General features: G+C 47.8%; 1 protein-coding gene across 6 annotated transcripts in view; it reads left to right on the top strand.

The window, feature by feature from the left end:
• Nucleotides 1-13,454, top strand: part of CEP152 (centrosomal protein 152) — a 34,451-nt gene extending 20,997 nt beyond the window's left edge. For 5 of the 6 annotated variants that reach the window (XM_077317352.1, XM_077317351.1, XM_077317349.1 and 2 more), the window contains 10 exons: nt 718-987; nt 1,828-1,959; nt 2,900-3,553; nt 4,499-4,664; nt 5,957-6,124; nt 8,140-8,230; nt 8,447-8,550; nt 9,464-9,620; nt 10,684-10,787; nt 12,213-13,454. In XM_077317352.1, the coding sequence (XP_077173467.1) occupies nt 718-987; nt 1,828-1,959; nt 2,900-3,553; nt 4,499-4,664; nt 5,957-6,124; nt 8,140-8,230; nt 8,447-8,550; nt 9,464-9,620; nt 10,684-10,787; nt 12,213-13,216 (2,850 nt within the window). In that variant the 3' untranslated portion in view covers nt 13,217-13,454. The remainder of the gene's footprint in view (nt 1-717; nt 988-1,827; nt 1,960-2,899; nt 3,554-4,498; nt 4,665-5,956; nt 6,125-8,139; nt 8,231-8,446; nt 8,551-9,463; nt 9,621-10,683; nt 10,788-12,212) is intronic. The other variant, XM_077317353.1, reaches the window with a different exon arrangement.
• The last annotated feature ends 7,752 nt before the right edge of the window (nt 13,455-21,206 follow it).

Genomic DNA, 21,206 nt, shown 5'->3' with positions numbered 1-21,206 from the left:
GGGTTCCTTTTGTGCGTTGTGGCTCATAGCCACTCATGGACTCTTCATAGGTTTCGCCAGTCCCCTCTTGAAGCTTTTCTATGCTTGCAGCCACCCTTCTTTCCTGTGGCAGTGAATTCAACACGTGAAAGCCTCTCTGGGAAGAGAAGTCCTTATTTTAATACGTTCTAAGCCTACTGTTCAAGTAACGTCCTTGTATGTTCACGAGTTCTCGTATTGCGAGAAAGGGAGAAAAGTATTTCTTTCTCTCCCTTCTCTATTACGTGCATCATTTCAGTAATCCTCTGATAAAGACATCATGTTGTTCAGTTTGGGAAGTTAAACCGTGTTGAAGAAAACCCAGTGTTTCCCTCCAGCTTTTTAAAGGGGGGGGGGGGGAAATCTGAACCTTGATTTCACTTAATTACTTTAGAAGATGAATCAGGCAAAATGTAGCTTTACTTCCGGCGGTTTTAATTTGAGTGTACGAATCGAGTCTCGTAGATCCGTTGTGCTGGCTCCTTTCTTCTAGTGGAAGGGACTGCTCTGCGGCTTGTGGAGGCAGGGTCAGATAAGAATCTGTTTAATTCCCCTGATTCAATTTTTTTTTTTAAATCATTGACAGAAGAGGGGAAGAGACAGGCACTTCTCCTAGTGCAACCGATTCACAGGATCTGATGCGATTTGTGCACGTCTTCCATCCCTTCCCTTGTAATAAAAATCTTCCATTCTGCTTAGACCGTCGAGGAAGCTATCCGGGAAGCAGAGAAAGAGTGGCAGCAAAGACTGGCTCAAGCTCTGGAAGAAGGCAAGCGGGCCGTCACGCAACGCAAAGACTGCGGCAGCCAGACGCAGCCGGTGACCGTGACAGACGAAATGGCGAGCCAGCTGCTAGCAAAAGAAGTCGAGAAACCGACCTTGCAGGAGGCCCTGGAAGAGAAGGATGAGGCTTCGCGGGAGCACAAGGCCAGTTTGGAAACGAGACATTGTGAGAACATTGCCCGCCAGGTAATAAGGAAATGCACCGTCTTGTGTTGGACACCAGAGATGGTGTCCAACCAACACCAGAGATGGTCCAGAGATGGCCAAAGGGTGCTCGAAACCAACCAGAGTTGGGACGATGCTTAATCGCTCGTTTGGGATATTACTAACAACACTGGAGTTCCATCCTAAGTACGGTTTCCAGGAGATAAGCTCCAACAGTTAGGCCTGCATAGGATTTTGAGTAGGCCTGCTTACGATTGCTCTTGTTTTAAATCAGTGGAAAGTAGGCTATGTATGAGTACAGTATTTGCTGGCGTATAAGACTACTTTTCCCCCCTGAAAAACATGCCTCCAATTGGGGGGGGGTCGTCCTATACGCCGGGTGCACTTCAGTTGGGATAGACATAGCTGCCCATAGTGGCACATAGTACTGTATTTTGAGTGGAAATGTTGGGGAGTCGTCTTATACGCCCAGTCGTCTTATACGCCGGCAAATACGGGTAACTATTTTGAGCACGAAGGGTCTTCTGTTTTTTCCGTTAATGCTTTGTTCCACAAGAGGCCTCTGAATTCCTGCACATCCGTCCCTCATTCAAAGTGGCAGGTTTTGTGCTGCTGTGCATCAGGGCAATTAGCTGGCTTATAACACCTGATGGGGCAATCTTGTAGGCAAGTCAGGCTGCTCGGAATCCTCCTGACCTCCCTGGGGCAAAGTCAGCTTGCAAGATTTGCTGCCTGAAGTGCTAAACTCGCAACACTAAAATCACAAAACTCTAGTGTCGCGTTGATTGAGCTGGATTCGAAGCCATGCTTCCGCCCTCACCGGAAGTGCCTCCTTCTTTATCCCCGTGTAATCATCTGCAGGTGGAATCGGCCCTGACCAAGGCTCGTGCCAGGTGGCTGCAAGAACTGACCGAGCTGGAGGAGTTCAAAACTCATCTGAAAGCAGCTCAGGAAAAATGGGAGAAGGACTACAAAGCCAACGTGGCCAGACAGGTAGCAGAGACCAAGCTGATTCTGATAGAAGGATAAGACTTTTTTTTTTAAGTTCTTGGCAGCTTTATATGCAGCTCTGAGGAATGTTAGCACATGTTGAGCCTCACCAATGCAGAGATGTACCCAAGACTTGTGTAAGTCAGTGTTGTGCATCCTTAAGATAGAAGAAGAGTTGGTTCTTATATGCCGCTTTTCCCTACCCGAAGGAGGCTCAAAGCGGCTTACAATCAACTTCCCTTCCTCTCCCCACAACAGACACCCTGTGAGGGAGGGGAGGCTGAGAGAGCCCTGAAATTACTGAAGAAGAAGAAGAGTTGGTTTTTATATGCCGCTTTTCCCTACCCGAAGGAGGCTCAAAGCGGCTTACATTCGCCTTCCCATTCCTCTCCCCACAACAGACGCCCTGTGAGGGAGGCGAGGCTGAGAGAGCCCCGATATTACTGAAGAAGAAGAAGAGTTGGTTCTTCTATTACTCTTTTCCCTACCCGAAGGAGGCTCAAAGCGGCTTACAGTCGCCTTCCCATTCCTCTCCCGACGTGATAGACATTGATGTTCCATAATGCTGGATATCGGCAGACGGCCAGTATAAAAAAGCCACCTGAAAACATACAGTTTAACATTGCTGATCATCGGCACACAGATGAATTTCCATAGCTCAAAGGCTGGTTGTTGTGAGTCCTTTATCAGGAAATGACACACATGAGGTGTCACAATGTCATAAATATACACAGGAGCAACCTGAGCAATGGATGCCAGAGCATACAGCAATTTATGAATGGTTCGTGCAGGGACTCCTGGCTTCTGTTGCCTTTGTTATTAATTTTATTAATAAATAAAATTATTTATTATTCTGTTGCCTTTGGCTATATAATGGCTATATATAATGTTATATATAACATTATATATAATGTTATTGTATCGTATGTGCCACAACCTTTAGGTATCTCTGGCTGTTTCAGCAGCTGAAGAGAAATGGAAGAAGGAAGTCGGGAGCAGCGACCAAACGAGAGTGAGGACCAAAGAGCTGGAAGAGAGGATCCTCTCCCTTAAACGAGAGTTGGAGCTGAAGAAGGAAGAAATCCCCGCCCTCGTGAAAGCGGAACTGGCAAAAGCTCGCACGCTGTGGAACAAAGAAAAACAAGAGGAGGTCCTTGCCATCCAGGACCAAAACGAAAGGGACTATCACGCCTTTCTGCACGACCACCGGAATAAAATCAACGAGTTGCTGGCCAAGGCCAAGGAGGACTTTGCGAAGCAGAAGGCAGAGCTGCTGGAGCAGAAAGAGGCGGACATGAAGGTGTGCTTGGAGAGGAAGCAGCAAGAATGGGCCGTCCAGGAAGCCAAGAGATTCCAAAGTGAAGTTCAGCAGTATGAGGACAGGACTCTCATCCAGGCGGAGCTCCTCTTGGACGAAATGCACAAGGATTTAATGAGATGTGCCGGGGATTTGTCGGCCTGGCAGGCCCAGTGGCGAACCGCTCCCCGCACGCAAAGCAACCTCCCGTTCAAAGACAGGCTGATGCTGTGCCTGCAGAAGGCGTACACGGACGCCGTCTCTGCTGCCCTAGAGAAAGCCAGGCAAAAGGGGAACAAGGTAACGTAACTAGAACTCTCTCTCTAACGTAACTCTCCCCACAACATAGGTCTTCTAGTTGCTCTACTGCAGGGTTTCCCAACCATGGTTTTGGGAACCCTGGGTTTATGCAAGAGCTCCCCAGGGGGGTTGCGTGCCTTTTTCCAGAAGTTTGGATAACCGCTGAAGAAGAAGAAGAAGATGGTTCTTATATGCCGCTTTTCCCTACCCGAAGGAGGCTCAAAGCGGCTTACAGTCGCCTTCCCATTCCTCTCCCCACAACAGACACCCTGTGAGGTGGGTGAGGCTGAGAGAGCTCTGATATTCCTGCTCGGTCAGAACAGTTTTATCAGTGCCATGGCGAGCCCAAGGTCACCCAGCTGGCTGCATGTGGGGGAGCGCAGAATCGAACCTGGTATGCCCGATTAGAAGTCCGCACTCCTAACCACTCCACCAAACTGGCTCTCTAATGTAACTTTAGACAAGAACGCCTGGATGCAGGCAAGGTTTTTCTTGGAAGCCTTGTGGTTTTCGTATTCCAATTCATGTACTGAATTAGAGCTGGGAGTTCTGTCGAATGAATAGGATCCCCCCCCCCTCCCTCCCAAGTTAGACTGAAAGCTGGAGGGCTCGTTGAGGTAGAAAAAGCGTCTTGGGTCATCGAAAGGAGGATCTAGGCTCGGGCTTCCCTGCATCATTCCACTCTGGAAGCTGCCTATTAGTGGGGCCCAGGTCATTCAGGAATTTAGCCCCTGGGTTCGGAGTACAGGGGACAAGCTGAAACAAAAATGGTATTCTGTTAGAACAGCATTTGGATACAGACGGGTTGCCTTCTGTTTCTCACCTACCCTTAAAAAAATTATTTTGTCACTTTAAAAGTAACTTGGCAGCTGCCAGACTGACTTGTTCTAAGCCGTTCAGCAGACTGTCTTCTGTATTGACGTAAACTCGCTGTGCAACTTACAGAGACCTGAAGATTCAGACTGTGATTTCAAAGGTCCAGAGCATCCCACCCTGCAGAGCGGCGAAGGAGAGACAGCAAGGCCAGCCACGTATGATGTCGGCGAGCAAGTAGAGCTGGAAAGAAGGCTAAGGAAGCCGTCCTCTCTTCAGGAGGCTGAAATGGACAGCGGTATGTCTTTTGTGTAACTTCTGATCTAGTTGGTTTTGCATAGCATGAAAAATATAACTTTGGTACTTATGTGGGTGTTTTGTACTGGGAGATTCATCCATGACTCCTGTTGCTACACCTGAGCAGGAGCAAGAATGCTGATCAGTTTACTTGAGCTTATAGATCACAGATTTCAGAAGCCGACTGAGGGTTGGCTGGACCAAGCCCTCCCTCAGCCTGCTCTTGAGATTTCTGCTGCTGGCCAACTGCTCCTATGCTTCCCTTCATCTCCCACGCTAGGTGGCACCAGATGACCATTAATGATGCTCCTAGCTTTATCTCTGCTTTGTTTCCCTGGCTTTCTGATCTTCTCTTCACCTCCTGCACCCACATCTCAATTCAGCTCAGCTTGCTTATTGACATAGATGATAAACATAACAAAAGGAAGAAAAACAAGTACGGTTTTTAGCATTTCAAAGGAAGAGATTACCCACCAAGAGCTTACCTTATGCTTCTGAATCCTCGTAGTAGTTAGAAGAGACCTTGCTATTGCTTGGGTACCTGTGACATAGGTAAAGGTATCCCCTGTGCAAGCACCGAGTCATGTCTGACCCTTGGGGTGACGCCCTCTAGCGTTTTCATGGCAGACTCAATACAGGGTGGTTTGCCAGTGCCTTCCCCAGTCATTACCGTTTACCCCCCAGCATCCTCAGAAGGATGGAAGGCTGAGTCAACCTTGAGCTGGCTGCTGGGATTGAACTCCCAGCCTCATGGGCAGATCTTCAGACTGCCTGTCTGCTGCCTTACCACTCTGTGCTACAAGAGGCCCCTGTGACATGCCTAACACCAAATGTTAAAATGAATCTGTGTTGAGGTGTTATTAATGAACCAATGCTCCTTCATGGTAATTTATGGTTGATCTTGTGTATTCTTGTGCATGAGGGTACAGCAAACCAGAGCTCATTTCTTGTTGACACAGTGAGATTTGAAACAAACTCTAGTTTGCTGTAGGAACCTGATTATACCAGAAGGCCAAACTGAGGGTAGTTTCACAATTATTTAAACCAGGGTGGTCTATGAGTCTCTCTCTCTTCCCTTTGTACGTGGAGTGGGGAAGGTACACGAAGCCCAGGAATAAACTGGGCTTGAATGTATTGAAAACAGACTCCCAATTCACGTATGCAATTGAAGTTTTCAGAAGAAAAGACAATTTTATAAGCGCGGTTGTAACAGGCTGGTTTGTAGTTGTGTGTTGCCCGGTTAACCTGTTTTTCTCCGCCCGGTAACTTCTGGTTTTGATGGGTCGCTTGCAGATTCAAAGCTCCTCTTGTCCCAAGAAGGCTTTTGCTGCAAACACTGCCTTCAGCAGCTCGAGAGACAGGAAAGGGAGTGTCAGGATTTGAGAAAGAGACTGGACAAAGCATGCCGGCACCTCCAGCTAACAGTAAAGGAGCAGAAAGCAAAAGCAGAGAAATGGCAAGGTTTGGTTCGCTTTTGGTTTTGTCAAGAGAAAACTGCTGTCGGCTTCTTTGGCTACGTAACTCAGCAAAGTCGTTCCCGTGTGTGTGTGTGTGTGTTTTGCATTCGATGGCTGATAGCTGGATATGTGAATGGATTCCACAGACAAGCACTATCCTGGAGGCAGTGTGGGCTGCTTATCATTTTTCCAGATGTGGTGTCAGGTCTCCAAACCCTTTACAAAAGTAAAAAGAGATCCAGTTCTGTGTAGTGATTAGGAGTGCACACTCTGGCATGCCAGGTTCGATTCTGCACTCCCCCACATGCAGCCAGCTGGGTGACCTTGGGCTCGCCACGGCACTGATAAAGCTGTTCTGACTGGGCAGTGATATCAGAGCTCTCTCAGCCTCACCCACCTCACAGGGTGTCTGTTGTGGGGAGAGGAAAGGGAAGGCGACTGTAAGCCGCTTTGAGCCTCCTTCGGGTAGGGAAAAGCGGCATATAAGAACCAACTCTTCTTCTTCCGTAATCTCAGGGCTCCCTCAGCCTCACCTCCCTCACAGGGTGTCTGTTGTGGGGAGAGGAATGGGAAGGTGACTGTAAGCTGCTTTGAGCCTCCTTCGGGTAGGGAAAAGCGGCATATAAGAACCAATTCTTCTTCTTCATATATTCCTGCAGTTGCGGAAAGCAAAAGCAGAGGGCTTCTCTGTGTGAAGCAGAGCTGCAGATTTTGACACCTGCAGGGGTTAGCAAAACAAACCAGCCCTGGACCTGCCGTATAATCTGCTTGGATTGTGATAGTGGCCTTTTAAAGGGAGAGGGAAATCGGGGCTGTTTCGGTGGCCATTGGAGAGTCGGTCTTGGGATTTTGTTGAAAAAAGAAGTTGGTACTTTTACTCTTTCCTGTTCGGTCCCCTATATTTTTCCTAGTGGGTTGTGAGCTGTTTTATGAATTGTGTTCATTTGTTTGACTCACACCTTGCCTTTGTTCCCTGTGGGGCCAAATCATTCTCGTCTTCTCTAGTTTATTGTCACAACAACCCTTTGAGGTAGGTTAGGCTGCGATTGCCCCAACGTCATACATAAAGGTTCAGTGTCCGAGTGCAGAATTCAAGCCCTGTTTCCTTCAAATCCCCGATCGCTGGCTTTCTACACTGGGTTAGGGGTAGAGGTTTGATGCATTTATTGTAGATGTGAAATGCATAGTTTCTCCCCACCCAGAACACAGCACTCAGCATATTGTGCTTTGCACAGTTTTGGAGCTCAATTCAATTTGAGAATTCAATTCAGTTCTCTCTTGATTAGACCTCCTTAAAAATGTGAACCATTTCCTACAAGGCATTGACTTTTTTTGGGGGGGGGGGGGGAGAGTGAACTTTTATTAACAGCACCCAAAAGGGAACTTAGGAGAGGAAGCAGCATTCATGCAGCCTTCGATGGATGAATCTAATAACTTATTAGTAAAGCAATTTAAGGCAAAGCTTCTTAATCTCCGTTTGCTGGCTTTCATGCTCTGGTTCTATTCCAACCACGTTTTTCTCTTTTTTCCCCCCTTTCTGGCACCATAAATGTTGGCTGCATGTGTTTTATTTGTGTTGCCAAATTCATTCATTCAACCCGTTTATATTCCACCCATCCTCAAAGGAGCTCAGGATGGTGCACCCAGATGGAACCATTCCCGGGTTCTCCTTTCAACAGCACCGTAAGGTCAGTCAGGCTAAGACCTTGGCTTTAAGGATTCATAGTGAAATTCTGGGCAGAACCTCCAGGTCTTCCAGTCCAAACCCAACACTCTTGACAGTTCCATCAAACTCCAAATATAAATGGTCCGTGCTTCATTTTGCTGTAGGGTTCGTTTAAGGTGGTGGCCCTTACTCTCTGTGCATGCACACTTAACAGGATTGGATTGGATTGGATTGGATTTAATGGCAAATGGTGGCAGACTCACGGAATTCCAGTTAACATTTCCGGCCGTAGGAAAATTCAGCCCAAGTCTGCACACAAGCATCCAGTTAACATTTGGGTCTTTAATTTTTAGAAAATGAAAAAATGGTGCAGATGTTAACGGAGGAAAATGTTGCGATGAAGAACCAACTCAGAGATATGAAACCAGGCAGTTTCCAACCAAGGTAATTAAGGAGGAGAAGCGGACTGAATTGATTTGTGAGCCTATTCTCTGCTGGCTCCAGATTTCGGGCAGATAAAGCTCTTTCCCGGCCCATTCTTCCTGAAATCTTTAAAAGTGAAAATGAGAGGCATCGTCCCTGGGAATTTTCTGTTTCAAGCATGTTGCCAGCGCTGGAGCCAGGTTCAGAGTATTTTATTTTTGTGTGCTCTTTTTTTAGGTCATTGTCCGAGGGCTGCGTTTCAAAACCTTGCACTTCCTGTGATGGGAAAGCCTTGGAAGAAATGCGTTCCCAGTATATTAAAGCTGTGGGCAAAATCAAGAGTAAGTGGCAAAAATAGGTTCCTGGTTGTTTACTAACCCATTCACTTGCATTGCATTCGGTAACAATGAAAACAGTGCTGCAGTGTACTAACACTGGAGCTGATTGGCCACTCTCTCATACCACATTTCCTGTCCAAATAATCAGAATCTGATCTTTAAACTGCTAGCTGATCGAGACTCCCACGGTTACAGAAAAGGTGGCAGCCTTCTTGGTGGCAGTATCTAAACAGCGGGATTTTAGTTCGGAAAAGGACAATTATACTGACACGTGCTGGGATTGTTCATAATATTGAGGCTGGATTAGCCTTTCTTTTAAAAATTGAATTATGCCAATAAAGGTTGGGGAAGGCACTGGCAAACCACCCCGTATTGAGTCTGCCATGAAAACGCTAGAGGGCGTCACCCCAAGGGTCAGACATGACCCGGTGCTTCCACAGGGGATACCTTTACCTTTACCAATAAAGGTATTCCATCTGTCATGCCACGTTTCCTGATGGCTGTTTAAAAATCATGGTATTTGGTTTAAATTGTTGTGTGCCCACTTGTTAAACTTGTGGCACGTAGGTGTAGAGTAGGCTTTTGTAAAGTCCTGTGGTTTCTTGATGGCCCTGGAACCGTTTCCCGAACGGGTGGAAGTTAATTAATTTTCAATATAGTTTTTAAATTTGTTAAACCTTTATTGGGTGATATGACCATAAATGATAACGTTGACCCTCCTCCCAAAATGGCCAATGATGGACCTGTAGGGGATGGGAAGAAGAGAGGTGGGCGAATCCACACCTATGCTTCCCAGCCATGTTCCGTCTGATCCCACCACTTCTGGGCTTTCTCAAACTTCAGGGGGTTCTCAATAGTAACAAAGCTGAGAAAGGCTTCGTTGAGCCTGCAAATGTATACCATATTATTTTTGTAGGCGACATGCTCCGTTACATCCACGAAAGTAAAGAGAGAGCGGCAGATATCATTAAAGCCGAAGTGCTGAGAGAACGCCAGGAGACCGCCCGGAAAATGCGCAAATATTACCTGATTTGTCTTCAGCAGCTTCTGATGGACGACGGAAAGAATGACGGGTATGTGTTTTCCGTGGGCATTAAAGCAGCGTTGACGTTTTTCTAGAGGGTATTTTTGTTTTTTCCAGCAGATTTCTTGGGTGGTTTTCACGCACGTAAGTGTTCAGGCTACACAGAACATTTTTACAATGGGATCCTAAACAAAGTTGCATCTAGGGTCGCGCGCTTCGGTGAGCACCGAAGCCTGAGGCAGCTGGCACCGCGGCGGGGAGGGGTGGTGCTAGCCCGCCACTTGGCGCCGCCACCCCCCTGCGGTGCTGGCCGCCTTGGCCGTCAGTGATTGCCAAAGCACGCCAGAGCATGCAATTCTAATCCCATAGAATTCAGTGGATTCTGCAGTGTCTAACTCTGGCTGCTCGTTTCCTGTAAGCCCATCTACTGCCTTACAAATTTGGCAATTAAGGCTGCCATTGCATTTGACCTTTCCAACCGCGCGTCTTGACTTCGCAGTGTTTAAAAGCATTGCCGAATGGAGGGGAATTAGGAAACCTTCGTAAAAGTGTCTTAATTTTGCATGTCTCTAGTGGCATGATAAGAGCGTCTTGTGGCGCAGAGTGGTAAGGCAGCTGTCTAAAAGCTTTGCCCATGAGGCTGGGAGTTCAATCCCAGCAGCCGGCTCAAGGTTGACTCAGCCTTCCATCCTTCCGAGGTCGGTAAAATGAGGACCCAGCTTGCTGGGGGGTAAACGGTAATGACTGGGGAAGGCACTGGCAAACCACCCCGTATTGAGTCTGCCATGAAAACGATAGAGGGGGTCACCCCAAGGGTCAGACATGACTCGGTGCTTGCACAGGGGATACCTTTACCTTTACCTCTAGTGGCATGATGCAGACATGTACGGGATGAAATGGAATTGTAGTGCATGGCCATCCGGAGGGCCGCAGTTTGCCTGCCCCTGACTTAGAGCAACGCTTTTAATGTTCTTCCCAGAATACAACTGGAAGCCTGTTTTTTCCTCTCTCAGAAATAACCTGACTGAAAGCCCACCACCCCTCTTTGATGTTTGATGCTGCGGAACCATCAAGGAAGAGCAGATCTCTTAGAATTTCTTTCTTCCCCGCAGGGCCGAGAGGAAAATAATCTGTGCTGCTGGCAAACTCGCAACCATGGCCAAAATCCTAGAAACCCCAGTACGCAACTCGTCTCTGACCACGGCTGCCCACTCAGGTACGGTGATGCGAAGGTTGGTTTTCAGTTTTTCAGCTCCGCATATTCCATTTGGGTACTGCAGGAAATGCCTCCAAAGCACGGGTGGCCAGACTGCTCCCTAGATGTCCATGGACTACAATTCCCCTGAGCTCCTGCCAGAATGTGCTGCATGGGAATTGCAGTCCATGGACATCAGCAGCCTGTGGCTGAACAGCCAACTGAAGCTCCATACAGAACGACCTAGGAGTGCTCCTCGAAAAAGAAACGGCACCATTTTAAGTGCAGGTATCATGGCGGAGTAGGGAGGATGCTAGAATTACGTGCGGAGCACGGCAGGCAAATCCTTGGATGGAGCTGGAGGGACTTAAAAAAAGTTTTACCAAAAGGGAAGTGACAGAGGAATTATCGAGTAGTCCAAGTGTGAATTTGGCATACAGATTTGTGGCAGCGTGCTAAAACATTCACACAAATTTGCTCCTGCATATACGTGTTTGACTTCTTGCGTGACCTTGTGTGTGTGCCACTTCTTGATCACGGACTCCCCTCATCCGGTGTCGGGGCGTGGAAGCTTCATGGATTATTAGTCATGTCAGTGATCAGCAATATTGTGTGTTGTTCAGTTCTGCTTGGTCGATCGCTCTGGCATTTGCTGTGGTTTTGCTCCAGCCGAATGACTTCAGCTTATCACATTCAAACACCCTTAATGGCATAATAGAGGTCTATAGAGGTTGGATGCACACTTTTCTTGGATGCTTTAGGATGCTTTGGGCTGATCCTGCGTTGAGCAGGGGGTTGGACTAGATGGCCTGTATGGCCCCTTCCAACTCTATGCTTCTATGATAAAAAGCAGAGGAGAAAAGCATTCCCAGCCACCACGACCACAAAAGTAAAAAATATTTTAAATATTGTAAGAATAAAAAGCTTTACAAATAAAAAGAGCTACAGAAGCAGAGATCCTCAAGGAGAAAACCAGTCAGCAGCACATCAGAGTATAAGGGCCGATTCCCAATACAGGGAGGAAGGTATCACTCCCGACCCGATGAAGGATTGGAATAGCAAAGTAGCACATGAGCTGTTGACTCAATTTAATTAAGTTGACAAGAGCGGAGCCGTTCAGCTTAGGGAGTGTTGCCGAACCTTCCCCTTGTCCGAGCACTTGGTAGAAGTTTTAATCGCACTTGCCCCAAGCAGCACCTAAGCATTGGATTATTTAATGTATGACGATACGAGGGAAGGGACCTATAGACACGAGAAATGTCACACGTTAATGGTGATCGTGCTCTTCGAGCCCCACAACTTCAGCTTATCACGTACGCCTCCGGTTGAAGTTTTTTCAGTGCATACGAAGCATTTTTAAACTCGCCAAAGGAATGCTGGAAACGCGACTATGTTAATCATATTTGCTTGTATTTTTTATGTTCCTGCTTTTATAAATGTGTACAGCCCTGTCCCGGAATCCCAAGCCGTTCGCTGGGGCTGAGGATCCTAAAGGAAATCTTGGGCAGCGACCTAAGGATGCCCTTGTGGAGGATCAGGCTGGGAGCAGAAGCACGGCCCCGAAGGCTAGCCAGCAGATGACTCAGAAACGTATACCGTGTAGCTTAAGAGAGCGGCTGGATGCTGAAAGTCCACCTCCTCTGCCTTCCAATAACCTGGCTAGCAGGAACTCTTGTAAACAGCCGGACAGTGTTCTGGTAGGTGCGGTAACCTCAGCGGTGGCTTCCCACAGGGACAGGCCTTCAGACAAACTTCTGCCTGACCCTGTTGATGCCGTGGCGTTCCCGAATGGTTCCCGTTCCGTATCTCAAGCAAAGTTTCAAAATGTGAATCCAGCCAGCTGCAGCGACGGTGGATCTGACTCTGGGGGAGCTCGAGTGCCGTCTCGGCACCAAAACGAAAGGTCGGGCTTGAAGGAGTTTGGGTGCCCCCAGCCCACCAGGTATCAGAAGCCAACTCCCAGGCAGGCGAACGGCTTCGATGTTCAGGAAACTCCCGTCAAGGATGACGGAAACTCTGCTGATTGTAGCCTGGTTACCGAGCCTCTGCGCTTGGGAAGCAGCGACACGTCTTTGTACTCTGCTCAGAAAGCACTATCCAGGGCCCAAATCGAATTGCCTCCACGGTTTCGCACAGCAGGCCCGTTTTCTCACACCCAGGAAGGGGCGGCTGGGGGCTGCCAGCAAGCCGGCGGTCGGAGAGACGAGGTTCTCGTCACAGGCCAGGCCTTCTGTGGCAGTGAAGGTCCTCCTCGGAAGATGACTCTGGGTCACGCACAATGTCAGAATGCAGACCAGTCAAGTCCTCCGCATGCCCAGCAAAGGGACCCGGCGTTGTGTTCAAAGGTCGGACGAAGCTACGACTTGCTGCATTCAAGGAAACGGATCCATGACCTCAAGGATTTTCAGCAGGACAGTGGTTTTGACAGCCCCCAGATTAACTTTGATTAATTTCCGGGGCTCTCTGAACACGCTCCTAAAAGAGACACTTAAAATATTTTGAGAAGAAAGCTATTAAGGGAGCAGCCGATCGTGACACTACCTCACGGGGTGCCTTTTTATGTCTTATTGCCTTCCTCGTTTGACTTCCGAGAGCCGGCCAACCCCAAATATTTATGCAGGTTTTGGATCTGTCATTGCTGTCTGGCTTAACTGTGTATAAACTGTCTTTCCTAAAAACATAAATGTTTGTGTGTTTCCTAAAAACATAAATGTTTGTGTGCCTGTGTATGTGTGTGCGTGTGCAAGAAACGATCTATTTTTATACCTGAAAGGTTTGGTGTGCAGTGCAATGCAGCCTTTTCTATTATTTATACAGAAATAAAAACTGACTTTTTCGTGGGCTGTTTTGTAAGATTCCTCAGTGTTTGGACCGGGTTTACCTTTGCGTATTTCGCTACGTTTCCACCCCTCCTCGGTGGAGCCGATGATGGCGATGTCCGTTGGCAGCCCTCCCATCTGGGCCCTGCTCAGTCTCTGAATGAAAGCAGATCGTAATGCGATGCTGGTAAGTAAGAAGCTCGTACCCCCTTTTCAGCATCAAGCTGAAAGCTGGCTTTCCGCAGTTCTGCAGGTAACTTTGGGTCTCTTGCGTTACATCTGGTGGAATGAGCTCCCTGAAGAGCTGCAGGCCCTGAAAAAGCTCTGAGTTCCTCCAGGCCTGCAAGATCAAGCTCTTCCACCAGGCGTTTGGTTGAGGCCAGGTGGTGATCCCGGGGTGTAAGATTGGTCCCCGTCCCCCCCCTTAAGGCTCCTGGGCACGGTATTAGACTGTACCCAAGCCGCCAGGCAATCTACCTCCTGTTTTCACCATCATCAGTGGTGACATCTGGTTCAACTCCAGTGGTTTCACTGCGGGGAGAGGACTTTGAGCATTTTTACCACCATCTTCTAGAGTCGTAGAGTTATAGTTTTTAGCTGTGGGGATTGTTTTAGGCTTGGTTGCTATTGTTGTGTTTTTATGGAATTAGATATTGGTATGTTTGTGTTTGTGAACCACTGCAAACCAGCTTGCCGGGAGCAGCAGTATATAAATCCAGTTAATAATAAATATATAAATATGGTGTGGGCAAGACACTGCATGCATAGCAGGACCGTCCTTAACAACTTAGGATCACACCGGTGGGCGAGAGCCAGCGTGGTGCTGTGGTTAAGAGCAGGGGACCCTAATTTGGAAAACTGGGATTGATTCCCCGCTCCTCCACTTGCAGCCAGTTTGGTCAACCCAGGTAGTCTTTACCCTAGCTCTCCATTGTGCAGATTTAACCCAAGTGGCTCAGGACAAGTTCAGAGCCCATTAGGAAAACAGGAAAAGAGCAGTAACCTCTATGTCAGGGGTAGTCAAACTGCGGCCCTCCAGATGTCCATGGACCACAATTCCCAGAAGCCCCTGCCAGCGAATGCTGGCAGGGGGCTTCTGGGAATTATAGTCCATGGACATCTGGAGGGCCGCAGTTTGACTACCCCTGCTCTATGTACTTCCAGGTGCAGGGGAACAAAGGGGTTCAGAAAGGAAGATAGAAACTGTACAGACTGAGTAACACAGTCTTGCTGGGCCCATTCACTCTAAATCAAAATATCCCTCTGCTGCCAGAGGCAACTCTGAGTTGGTTGCGGATTGTTATGCATGCTGTCGGGGATGTGTTTTGTAGCATTGGGTTATGGTTTTTTAAGGTTTGGATGTTGTCTCTAATATTGTAATTGTAAACAGTCGTAAGCCAGCATTGCCAGGAGCGGCAGGTTAGGAATGGAAGTAATAATAGGAATAATAATTATTTAGGAGGGTAGAAAACAGTCAGTAGCCACGTTGGTGTTCTTGGGGGCGAGTATCGGCCTTCCCTCAACCTCTGGATTTCCAGTGTAAATAAGAATCCTTCCCAGAGACTACAAATATTTCACTAATTTGGTCTTTGTTGCTGACATTCCTGCATAAGCACAAATAGAGGAGAAATCTCAAGAGTCCCATAAGCCAGGGGTAGTCAACCCGTGGTCCTCCAGATGTCCATGGACTGCAATTCCCATGAGCCCCTGCCAGCAAACACTGGCAGGGCCTCGTGGGAATTGTAGTCCATGGACATCTGGAGGACCACAGGTTGACTAGCCCTGCCCATAAGCCACGGAAAGGCTTCTGGAGACCCTTTGAATTTGATTCATACTATGGATCCCCATTGGGGAGAAAGGTGGGGTAATATGAAGCCACCCAGCAGGCTTCCCTAGGAATGGGGATTCGAACCTGGGACTCCCAGGTCCTCGCCCAGCAGTCCACTGTACCTAGCCTTACCGTCCCACCCCAGCCCAAGGCGACTGGAGAAGGGCCTTGTTTAAAACGCTCTTAATGAAAGTACCGTCCCCGACTGTTCCTTAAAACAAAACGTAAACAAAGAACCCCTCTTCCCTTTGAAAAAGGAACAGCTGCTGGCCAGCCAGATCCACGAAGCAGCTGCAGAAGGGGCGTGGGGGGTGGGGTGGGGGGTGTCATTGCAGCTAAATGCCGTCTGTGGCCTTTCTTGGGCCCCACCCCGTATGTTTGGGAGCGGTGCAAGCTGTGCAAGTCATGCTGTCATTATCTAATCAGCGTCTTGTTTTTCTTAGAAAGCAGCGGGCAGACCTTCTTAATCCACCGGTTTTACCGGAGCCATTAATCAAGTTGTGCAAATGCAATTTGTTCGGCGAAACCAAAAATTAGTTGAGATTGAGTGGTCGGTCGTGCTCTAATGGTGCTCTACTCCCCTCTAGTGGCATTTTAAAAAAACCCGCATTTTATATAACAGCTCAACAAGCACTGCAGCCCCCCCCCCCACCCAAGAGTCCTTTTCCTACTAGGGAACCGCCTTGGGAATAGCGTAAGTGGACCCTTGTGTCCCCCTCCCCAATTCTAGAGCTCCACTTAGGATGGTGCAATTCCTAGCAAAGAATTGATCTTATGCTGATCTTGAATCATGATAAACCAATGATTGATCCTGATAAACTATTGATTGATTGATGAGCCCCTCCCCTTCCTCCTGGTCCACACGGCTGTACTTGGAAGCCCCTCTGACTTCTTTGTGGCTTTCTTGACCTGCTTTTCAAGTTCAAGTTCGACCGCTGCAAAATCATTTTCCAAAAACAGCTGTCGCTTCTGCAGAGGGAGTAGCAGCTCATGGGAGAAGTGTGAAGGAGGGGTGAGATTGTCTTCTGGATGCCACCTTTAGGATATGCCTCCCAACTGGTATGGTCATCCCCACCCCGCCCCAGTCTGGGTTTGTGCACATTCTGCGGAAAGAAGTGTATTACTCCTCTGGCATTCTAAAAAGGCCACCCGGGAATACTACGGGCAGAACTCCTGACAGCCTGGCCAGCAAGTAGCTGCATGAGGTCATTCCAGTTCCCAAAAGTGAAAAGCTCCACAGGTGTCATGGTCACGGCCTCTGCTTCATACCCCAGTATTGAAATTTAACAGCTCCTGTCATCATTTGGGTCTGCTGTCCAGTCCCTGCATCTGACCTTTTTAAAATATATATTGTTAGAAAATATAAAAAAAAAATTTTTTTTAAAGTATTGGGTGATATGACCATCTATGGTCAAGTCAACCCCCCCGAAAAAAATATGAACAACGATGGGCCGGGGGGGGGCAGCCATACGAATCCTTCCTGACCAAGGGTCATTGCACATGGTAACATCTGGAGTCCAGTCTAATGCCTCAGCCCTCTTTCTGCTGATTTCCACTGGAAAGCTCCCTTTGGTGAAGGAGAGCAAACTGGTGGCCAGCTCCGAGCGCAGGTATGGTTCTGTTCACGAGTCGCCTGGAAATATTTTGGTGCGGTCAATTTCTCTGCCGTGGGAGTGGCCAGGTGATGTCACTTTTGGTAACGCATGACTTCTGGGGAGGTGGTAGGAAGGCGTGGCCTCTTGACATCCGGGGATTCTCGAAGCCTGAAGAATGTTTCAAGGGTTTCTCAACGGTAAAAAGGTTGAGAAATTCTGGATTTGAGGGTATATTAAGGTGAGTAACGGTAGCTGCCTTAGCTTCACAGTCGAACGCCGGTGATGCTGTTTGTTTGCCGTAGCTGTCTTCGATTTTATTCAGCTTCTCTGAATTCTGTGAGTCCTCCGTGTATTTCTTTCTTTATTTATTAGACTTTTATACCGCCGTTCCCTTAGCCTCACGGCGGTTTACAAGATAAAAATGGCAATTAAACCCATAGTTAAAACATTAAAACCAATCCACACTATCAACGTTATCAACATTAGGCAGCAGGTGAGCCCTAACTAACCCCCCCCCCACCGCCCCACGTTAGCCGAGGGACATCAGGTTGCTAATACTGTAATATGGGAGTGAGGCAATCAGATCATTCAGATGAACCCAGGGAGCCCAGATCTACCGCCTGCCCTGGCCTCAACCATCTGCCTGGCGGAAGAGCTCCGTCTTGCAGGCCTGCGGAAAGCTATTAACTCCGGCAGGGCCCTTAGCTCTTCCGGACGCTCATTCCACCAGGTTGGGGCCTTTGTAAGCCACCTGCCCAAATTCTATTGCACGGGAGCCTCCGTAACAACCTGGGACGTTTTAGGTGCTCATGCTATTAAGACCTCCCAAAGGTACAGCTTCTGCTAAACTGGAAGTTTATGAACGCGAGGCCCATAGCTTAGACATCGGCTTTGAGCAGAAGCGTAACAAAATTCTGTTAAGATTAGATGCATCTAACCAGTTGGCCCACGTCGTTGATGAAGGTCAGCCTTGCCGGGAACTAGAGCATGTCCGCTGAGGGGTGTGGACAGCCCCAGTGTTAGGATGAGACGGACGTGGAAGAGCTGTTCCCATCACATGGTACAGGTTCATTGTAATCCCTGGTCTCCGATACCACGGCTCTTACTTCAGCTACATAAGTGGGCTACTCCCACGGAGCTGAAACATCTCATTAGCAAGGGACTTGTCTGGGGCAGGGAACAGAGGGAGCAACGCCTATTCCGGAGCTGACACGTCGTCTAAAGGAATGCAAGTCTGATTCCACAGCTGTTCCTCGGGTCGACAAGGGGTTTTGCAAGAGTGGACTGAACGGACTCTAGTTCGTAATCCTACTTGGCTGACCCAAATTTTGTTTGTACAGTAACGACTTTCGTGGTGGGAGGAGAGTGCTTCGCATTGTTTTGTGCACCAAGCCTGGGCCTAACCCAGCAATTTGTCACGAGTTCTTGCATGAGCTGAAGAACTTTCTGGCCTTTCCTACCCTGCTAACAGTTTGGTAGGAAAAACTCTTTGGGGGGGGGGGAGAAAATCCACTAGCAGTGCTAACTCTCACTATTCTCCTGTGCAGCATGATAATCCTAATGATAATAATCCCGTGCAGCATGATAATCCGAGAGCCAGTTTGGTGTCGTGGTTAGGAGTGCGGTCTTCTAATCTGGCATGCCGGGTTCGATTCTGCGCTCCCCCACATGCAACCAGCTGGGTGACCTTGGGCTCCCCACAGCACTGATAAAACTGTTCTGACCGGGCAGTGATATCAGGGCTCTCTCAGCCTCACCCACCCACAGGGTGTCTGTTGTGGGGAGAGGAAAGGGAAGGCGACTGTAAGCCGCTTTGAGCCTACTTCGGGTAGGGAAAAGCGGCATATAAGAACCAACTCTTCTTCTTCTAATAATAATAATAATAATTCTCTTTTAAATGTGTCTCTTAGAGGTAGCAAACAGGCTTTCTTCTTACTGTGACAACTGCCAACTTACATGTCTCCCTCCCGCCCCAATCTTTTTAGCTGCTTCGACCTTACCACACCATCTGCCCTTCAGAGTCCCTCTCAGCCTTGACCTTTCTGTGCAGGAGACCAAAAAAAAGTCTTCCTGTCATGAAGTTGGCATTTTCTGTTTATTGATACATGCTTTACATCTTTACATTTCATTTGGAATCAACCCCACATCGCCAAGAAAAATGGCTTTAGTTGAAGCCGCCTCGAGGTGACATCGTCGTGAGAGGCGAGGTATAAATATAAATAAATAAATAAACAAATAAAGCATTTCAGGGTAACCAGATTTAATGTTAATTCTGCCAACTGTTGAATTTGAGGAGGGCTAAACCATGTCATGATCCTCATAACATCTATCTAAATTAGAATAATTCTGTGCAGCTGGGCAAGACCTTCTGCTTACTGCTAATCAAAGCAGACTCTAATTGTCTAGATGTTCCCAATGGTCTGATTCTGTATTGCGCGGTTTCATATGTTGACCTCCCTAATTTTAAGCCAGTCCAATAGTCTGGAGTAAAACACGGAGTTCTGAACCAGTCCAACCTGGAAATTCTTCCCTTATTGTCATTATCTCTTCCGCTGGATTGCTGGTAAGGAGGACCCCTGTGGGAGCGTTGGGGCTGCCCCACATTACAACTTGTGGACACAGGAAAGCGACAGGAGCAACCACAGTGGACTCCTATGTTGCAGCCAGAACAGATGATATCTGTGATATCTCTTACTGCATGCCATGGATGCAAGTAAAAAGGAAACCAAAGTACCAGGACTTATTGCTCTGTTGTTTTCCTTCCTCCCTTCCCCTCATATAGAATCATAGAATCATAGAGTTGGAAGGGCCACACAGGCCATCTAGTCCAACCCCCTGCTCCTAGAATCATAGAATCATAGAGTTGGAAGGGGCCATACAGGCCATCTAGTCCAACCCCTGCTCAACGCAGGATTAGCCTGGATTAGGATTATATGGCTCTCAACGCATGCAAACGCACACACACAGTCTGTTCTCCAGAAATAGTGTCCTTCACATGCTATTTCTTACTCTGCATGTTATGGCTCTAGTGAGTAGTTTGGTCGCCTTTTGGCCATTAGGTGTAAAAATGTAGCTTTTGCTTTGCTCTGACTGTCCTTTGAAGATAAAAGCCCGTCAGCCGTGAGAATAGCAAACAATGGGAAAGTGATGCATTGTTAGGGGCGGGGGGGTGTCTACATGGCTCCTAAGACTTGTCAAGCCAGTCATTCTTAGCAATAGGCTTTCTATCATGAAGTTTCCAGATGTATCCTCTAGGACAGGGGTAGTCAACCTGTGGTCTTCCAGATGTCCATGGACTACAATTCCCAGGAGCCCTGCCAGCAAATGCTGGCAGGGGCTCCTGGGATTGTAGTCCATGGACATCTGGAGGATCACAGGTTGACTACCCCTGCTCTAGGACACAATAAACAGCTCTGCATTCTTTTTGTATAAAGAATACCTCAGTTCCCTTGTTTCCTATAAAAGAGTAGCCTTGGTGCTCCCTGTTTCTGGTCCAAGACTAGCCACCCTTTTCAAAATTAATTTTATTTTGCACACGAAGACAAATACCTCAACAAAAACCACCCAAGAACTCACAACCAAGAAAGAGACCATGCCACCCTACCGTGGCATTGCCGCAATCAGTAAAAGAGAACACACAAAAAAACCCAACATGAACTTATATGAACCAAAAAAACAAGGGAAAAGAAAAAAGGAGGGGCAGGGATGGGAGCGCCCATCAAATTGGCCATCACTCCACAAGATTTCATTAAATTCATTTCTGAAGGACAACATCTACCCATATAACCTTAGTCAAAACTTTCAGCGCGAGTAATGACAGGGCCTAAAATACTGGAAGCTGCCTGCTGTAGTCAAATCAGTCCCCTTCACCTTGTGTTCACGTCTGTTTATCTCAACTTTCATGAATTCACTGAACAGGCCCTTAAGACAGGAGATTTTCAGTGAGCTTTTGTCATGTCCTAGGATCTCCTGCTGCTTTTGTGGTGGAAGGAATTCAAACGCTGAAGCGAAATGGGGCACACAACAGCTCAAAAACCCATGAAAATTAATATCTCCCTTTCAGCACGTTAAAACGACGACCCTCGTTTTCCTTTCTTCTCTTTTCTTGCAAAGGAAAAGGCACCAGAGAAATTGATGAGGTGTGACATATTTCCCCGTATTAATTGATGGGCAGCCTTTGTGGCATTACCTCATATAT

Source organism: Paroedura picta, chromosome 18 (genome assembly GCF_049243985.1).
Source record: "Paroedura picta isolate Pp20150507F chromosome 18, Ppicta_v3.0, whole genome shotgun sequence".
NCBI lineage: Eukaryota > Metazoa > Chordata > Lepidosauria > Squamata > Gekkonidae > Paroedura > Paroedura picta.
Note: the sequence above shows the minus strand (reverse complement) of the source record. Positions and strands in the feature narration are given on the sequence as shown.